At 49.7% G+C, this 6751-nt stretch overlaps 1 protein-coding gene across 1 annotated transcript; it reads left to right on the top strand.

Annotated features, from left to right (window-relative positions):
- Positions 1 to 1427: 1427 nt before the first annotated feature.
- LOC118388200 (beta-1,3-galactosyltransferase 6-like) lies at positions 1428 to 4603 on the top strand. The gene is made up of 3 exons (XM_035777017.2): positions 1428 to 1752; positions 2273 to 2822; positions 3191 to 4603. Exons 1-3 carry the CDS (start codon positions 1715 to 1717, stop codon positions 3668 to 3670), a joined length of 1068 nt encoding a protein of 355 aa, XP_035632910.1. The 5' UTR covers positions 1428 to 1714; the 3' UTR covers positions 3671 to 4603.
- The last annotated feature ends 2148 nt before the right edge of the window (positions 4604 to 6751 follow it).

The following is a 6751-nucleotide window of genomic DNA, read 5'->3' as shown; positions in this document are numbered from 1 at the left end:
GCAGTCTGGCTGTGTCGGCTACTGGTAGAAACAAGAGCCTGACAGTCTGGCTGTGTCGGCTACTGGTATAAACAAGAGCCTGACAGTCTGGCTGTGTCAGCTACTGGTAGAAACAAGAGCCTGACAGTCTGGCTGTGTCGGCTACTGGTAGAAACAAGAGCCTGACAGTCTGGCTGTGTCGGCTACTGGTATAAACAAGAGCCTGACAGTCTGGCTGTGTCGGCTACTGGTATAAACAAGAGCCTGACAGTCTGGCTGTATCGGCTACTGGTAGAAACAAGAGCCTGACAGTCTGGCTGTGTCGGCTACTGGTAGAAACAAGAGCCTGACAGTCTGGCTGTGTCGGCTACTGGTATAAACAAGAGCCTGACAGTCTGGCTGTGTCGGCTACTGGTAGAAACAAGAGCCTGACAGTCTGGCTGTGTCGGCTACTGGTAGAAACAAGAGCCTGACAGTCTGGCTGTGTCGGCTACTGGTATAAACAAGAGCCTGACAGTCCGGCTGTGTCGGCTACTGGTAGAAACAAGAGCCTGACAGTCTGGCTGTGTCGGCTACTGGTATAAACAAGAGCCTGACAGTCTGGCTGTGTCGGCTACTGGTAGAAACAAGAGCCTGACAGTCTGGCTGTGTCGGCTACTGGTAGAAACAAGAGCCTGACAGTCTGGCTGTATCGGCTACTGGTAGAAACAAGAGCCTGACAGTCTGGCTGTGTCGGCTACTGGTAGAAACAAGTGCCTGACAGTCCGGCTGTGTCGGCTACTGGTAGAAACAAGAGCCTGACAGTCTGGCTATGTCGGCTACTGGTAGAAACAAGAGCCTGACAGTCCGGCTGTGTCGGCTACTGGTAGAAACAAGAGCCTGACAGTCTGGCTGTGTCGGCTACTGGTAGAAACAAGAGCCTGACAGACTGGCTGTGTCAGCTACTGGTATAAACAAAAGGTTCTAAACATACTTAAGTATCAAAAGTAAATGTAATTGCTAAAATATACTGAAGTATCAAAACTAAAAGTACAAGTATAAATCATATCAAATTCCTTATATTAAGCAAAGCAGATGGACACATTTTCCAGTTCTTTTTTATTTACAAATAGCCAGGGACATGCTCCATCACTCAGACATAATTTACAAATAAAGCATGTGTTTAGTGAGTCTGTTTAGTGAGTCCACCAGATCAGAGGGAGTTTTACTTGAGTACTTTACACCACTGCACACAGTACATTCCATAGGATTTAGAATCAGTGCTGTGCTGCAGTTCAGATGTTTAACTCATTCTAATTGTATCCACTGGGAGGCACCAAAGGCGTGTCTTTCCAGCAGTGAAGTGTTTGTGTCATCACATACTACTGCCTTCAAACCAACTGGTAACTCGGAAAAAACAAAGTCAGACTAAGAAAAACACTTGTGACGGTGACGTCAGTGATGTCCAGATTGGAGAAATTGTAGCTCTCGGATGATGCCTGAGTTTCCGATTTGTAATTTCGATTTTATGAATTTAAACAAAAATATTTTCGCAGTCTTTTTTCCGACTTTTCCATTTGTGTTAAATAAACTGAAGTCTGAGGTCCAATATTTCCGATTTCCGTGTTGTCTTGAACTCACCGTCTGTCTTGTATTTACTGCGTGTCACCAGTTGAGTCCAAAATAACGTCTAGCGGAGGTAGTTCACTAGCTAGCTGTTCATCTAGCTACACAAAAGGATTGCTCTTTTTCTTTAATGATTTTATTCATTCGCGTAATTTTGCAGCTAGCGAAGTGAGTAGTAAATCAAATCCTCGATAGCTATTAAGCTAGCTAGCGAGCCTGCTAACGTATCCCCATTTGTGCTATCTCGGCTAGCTAACTAGCTAGCTGCAGACAGAGGCAATGTCCATGTAACTGTCATCGATGCATTAAACATCTATCGTTGTGTGACACAATCAGGTACTGTAGTCTATATTCCCGCCTTTGTTTTGATGCAATGGGCAGGCTTTCCGTTGCTTACATGGAATGAGATTGATCGGGTAATGTTATCGTTAGGTTGGCAAGCTGTGGGTGGTCTGCTTAACACTGATTTGTTTTGCCGAGTTCGATTAGGTAATGTTAAGTTAGCTGTCTGTTCAATTGTTGATTAACTTTAGAATGTATTTTTCTCTAGCTACCTCATTTCTCTGGGAGACATTCATTGACTGCGGTCTTTATTGTTAACTGAATGAACAGACATGCATTGTTGCTTACAGATCTCTCTTGTCTCTCTTCCCCCCCCCCCCATCTCTCCATCCCGTCTCTCTCTCAGTCTCAGCACCATGAGCCTGGTCCGCGTCGTGTGTCGTCACAAGACGGCCCTGGCCATCGGAGGAGTATGCCTCTTTGCTGTTGTCCTCCTTTTCCTTGCCAAGTGTACCTCGGAGACCCTAAAACAGGGCCAGGCCGACCCTCCAGGCCTAGCACCCCACGCTGCCCACTCCCAGCCCCGAGCAGAGCACCCTGAGCTCCCCTCACGCCCCAAAGACCTCTCGGCCTTCCTGGTGGTCCTCATCACCACAGGACCCAAGTACACAGAGCGCAGGAGCATCATCCGTAGTACCTGGCTGGCTAAGAAGGATCCGGAGGTTCTAGCTATGTTCGTGGTGGGAACCGAGGGTCTGCCCGCAGAGGATATGCAGAACATCAACACAGAGCAGGGGCGGCACAAAGACCTGCTCTTACTCCCCGCGCTGCGAGACTCGTATGAGAACCTGACCCTGAAGCTGCTGCATATGTATTCCTGGCTAGATCACAACGTAGACTTCAAGTTTGTGTTAAAAGCGGACGATGACACTTTTGCTCGTCTGGACCTGTTGAAGGTATGTGTTTGATATGGGGTGCATCCAAAATGGCACCCTCTTCACTATGTAGTGTGCTATTTTTTTTTTGACAAGGGTCCATAGGGAATGGGGTGCCATTTGGAACATAATGTGTATTGTAAACTGGATGGTTTGAGCCTTCATTGCTGATTGGCTGAAAGCTGTGGTATATCAGACTGTATACTAGGTGTATGACAAAACATGTACTTTTCCTGCTCTAATTACGTGCTTAAAAATGGCCCTTAGCGGTGGTATTTTGGCCATGTACCACACCCCCTCGGCCCTTATTGCTTAAATATAGAGTTTGTGCTGTAAAACAAATGTATGTGCAAACACCCAATAACGTATAATCTCTCCGAATCTTATAGGAGGAGCTGAAGTCTAAAGAACCCAGCCGGCTGTACTGGGGCTTCTTCTCAGGCCGCGGTCGCGTGAAGACAGCAGGGAAGTGGAGGGAGTCGGCCTGGGAGCTGTGTGACTACTACCTACCCTACGCCCTGGGTGGAGGCTACCTGCTCTCCTGCGACCTCGTACACTACATCCGAATCAACACGGCCTACCTCAAGGTGTGGCAGAGCGAGGACGTGTCACTGGGGGCGTGGCTAGCCCCGGTGGACGTCAAACGGACACACGACCCTCGATTCGACACGGAGTACAAGTCTCGGGGGTGTAGTAATAAATACATGGTGACTCACAAGCAGAGCCTGGAGGATATGTTGGAGAAACAGCAGACGCTGCAGAGAGACGGGAGGCTGTGTAAGGAAGAGGTTAAACTCCGCCTGAGCTACGTGTACGACTGGAGCGTCCCGCCCTCACAGTGCTGCCAGAGGAAGGATGGAATACCCTGACCTATAACCCCTAACCTTCCTCACTTTGTCCACCCATGTAATTCTCATCAGTGTTTCCCCTATTACGGTTACCCAGGCGGTGTGGTGCTCCCCCTAAGCCTTACTCCGTTCTGTGGTGCCTCCCCCCTTCCCTGTAAAATATTGTGCTGCCTTCAGTTGACCTCCATAGAAGATGTCTGTTATGGCAGCCCGCCTATGAAAAGACCTGAGGAAAACACTGATCCCCCTTTTTCTATCTGTTTATTTATTTATTTATTCTGGAGCCTTTGCTGACTGTCCTAAAGCACACTGGTACAGGACTGGGAGAGTGGACCTGACTGGGTGCAGCAACACGACAGGACACCGTCATTTATTAATAACAGCACATGTATGTTGGGAGAAAGTGTACTTAAAGGAACCAGTATTCAGCTTTCTGGTTGGACAATGAAAAGACTCGAGTCATTCCTGAATCTGTTTAAAATGTCCTGGAGACTCTCTTTAAGTGGAAGTGGCCCTATTTATGAATGCGTTGGAAGTGGGGTGTATCGCTTCAGAACAATGGTACAGAATGAGCCAGTCATGGGTTGGTGGTATTTGGAGTTGCATTGAGACCATGTGTAATATTGTAGGCCTCTTTCTCCCCTGCTTCCTGAGAGTTCTGTTCAGTTGGGAGATTTACCTGCTGTCTGTGTTTGGTTGACGTATTTACTAAGTGCAGTGATGGTCAACAGAGCTGTTTGTGTTCAGCTGAGCTACTCTACGGGTAATTTTCCAGCTGATATTCGGTTACCTTTAAACCCCCCAAAAAAGACTGCTTCTGTTACTGTCGTTGAAGAAACCAACCGTTGTATTATTGTGTGACCTCATCACCAGTGTTGTTTTAAACCTACTGTCAAACTACTTCAATATGAATGTTTACAATATTTGGACCTATTAAAATGTTTTTGAAACATGTATTTTTGTGAAAAATATTTATGACTAATAAATGGGTATAAACACAGAAGAAAAATACCTACTGTACACCCCACCCCCCCCAATACCCTAATACCCCCTACAGCAGGGTTCCTCAACCCTAATACCCCCTACAGCAGGGTTCCTCAACCCTAATACCCCCTACAGCAGGGTTCCTCAACCCTAATACCCCCAGCAGGGTTCCTCAACCCTAATACCCCCTACAGCAGGGTTCCTCAACCCTAATACCCCCAGCAGGGGTTCCTCAACCCTAATACCCCCAGCAGGGGTTCCTCAACCCTAATACCCCCAGCAGGGGTTCCTCAACCCTAATACCCCCAGCAGGGGTTCCTCAACCCTAATACCCCCTACAGCAGGGTTCCTCAACCCTAATACCCCCAGCAGGGTTCCTCAACCCTAATACCCCCAGCAGGGTTCCTCAACCCTAATACCCCTACAGCAGGGTTCCTCAACCCTAATACCCCCAGCAGGGGTTCCTCAACCCTAATACCCCCAGCAGGGGTTCCTCAACCCTAATACCCCCTACAGCAGGGTTCCTCAACCCTAATACCCCCAGCAGGGGTTCCTCAACCCTAATACCCCCTACAGCAGGGTTCCTCAACCCTAATACCCCTACCGCAGGGTTCCTCAACCCTAATACCCCCAGCAGGGATTCCTCAACCCTAATACCCCCAGCAGGGATTCCTCAACCCTAATACCCCCAGCAGGGGTTCCTCAACCCTAATACCCCCTACAGCAGGGTTCCTCAACCCTAATACCCCCTACAGCAGGGTTCCTCAACCCTAATACCCCCAGGAGGGGTTCCTCAACCCTAATACCTCCTACAGCAGGGGTTCCTCAACCTTAATACCCCCTACAGCAGGGTTCCTCAACCCTAATACCCCCAGCAGGGATTCCTCAACCCTAATACCCCCAGCAGGGGTTCCTCAACCCTAATACCCCCTACAGCAGGGTTCCTCAACCCTAATACCCCCTACAGCAGGGTTCCTCAACCCTAATACCCCCTACAGCAGGGTTCCTCAACCCTAATACCCCCTACAGCAGGGTTCCTCAACCCTAATACCCCCAGCAGGGTTCCTCAACCCTAATACCCCCTACAGCAGGGTTCCTCAACCCTAATACCCCCAGCAGGGGTTCCTCAACCCTAATACCCCCAGCAGGGGTTCCTCAACCCTAATACCCCCTACAGCAGGGTTCCTCAACCCTAATACCCCCTACAGCAGGGTTCCTCAACCCTAATACCCCCAGCAGGGTTCCTCAACCCTAATACCCCCTACAGCAGGGTTCCTCAACCCTAATACCCCCAGCAGGGGTTCCTCAACCCTAATACCCCCAGCAGGGGTTCCTCAACCCTAATACCCCCAGCAGGGGTTCCTCAACCCTAATACCCCCTACAGCAGGGTTCCTCAACCCTAATACCCCCAGCAGGGGTTCCTCAACCCTAATACCCCCTACAGCAGGGTTCCTCAACCCTAATACCCCCTACAGCAGGGTTCCTCAACCCTAATACCCCCAGCAGGGATTCCTCAACCCTAATACCCCCAGCAGGGATTCCTCAACCCTAATACCCCCAGCAGGGGTTCCTCAACCCTAATACCCCCTACAGCAGGGTTCCTCAACCCTAATACCCCCTACAGCAGGGTTCCTCAACCCTAATACCCCCAGGAGGGGTTCCTCAACCCTAATACCTCCTACAGCAGGGGTTCCTCAACCTTAATACCCCCTACAGCAGGGTTCCTCAACCCTAATACCCCCAGCAGGGATTCCTCAACCCTAATACCCCCAGCAGGGATTCCTCAACCCTAATACCCCCAGCAGGGGTTCCTCAACCCTAATACCCCCAGCAGGGATTCCTCAACCCTAATACCCCCAGCAGGGGTTCCTCAACCCTAATACCCCCTACAGCAGGGTTCCTCAACCCTAATACCCCCAGCAGGGGTTCCTCAACCCTAATACCCCCTACAGCAGGGTTCCTCAACCCTAATACCTCCTACAGCAGGGTTCCTCAACCCTAATACCCCCTACAGCAGGGTTCCTCAACCCTAATACCCCCTACAGCAGGGTTCCTCAACCCTAATACCCCCAGCAGGGTTCCTCAACCCTAATACCCCCTACAGCAGGGTTCCTCAA

This window comes from Oncorhynchus keta, chromosome 10 (assembly GCF_023373465.1).
Source record: "Oncorhynchus keta strain PuntledgeMale-10-30-2019 chromosome 10, Oket_V2, whole genome shotgun sequence".
In the NCBI taxonomy this organism is placed as follows: domain Eukaryota; kingdom Metazoa; phylum Chordata; class Actinopteri; order Salmoniformes; family Salmonidae; genus Oncorhynchus; species Oncorhynchus keta.
Note: the sequence above shows the minus strand (reverse complement) of the source record. Positions and strands in the feature narration are given on the sequence as shown.

Coding starts and splice junctions, on each gene's coding strand:
- LOC118388200 (XM_035777017.2), top strand. CDS start 1,715: ATGATTTTATTCATTCGCGTAATTTTGCAGCTAGCGAA. Junction 1,753..2,272: donor GTAATTTTGCAGCTAGCGAA/GTGAGTAGTAAA, acceptor TCTCTCTCTCAG/TCTCAGCACCATGAGCCTGG. Junction 2,823..3,190: donor CTCGTCTGGACCTGTTGAAG/GTATGTGTTTGA, acceptor CGAATCTTATAG/GAGGAGCTGAAGTCTAAAGA.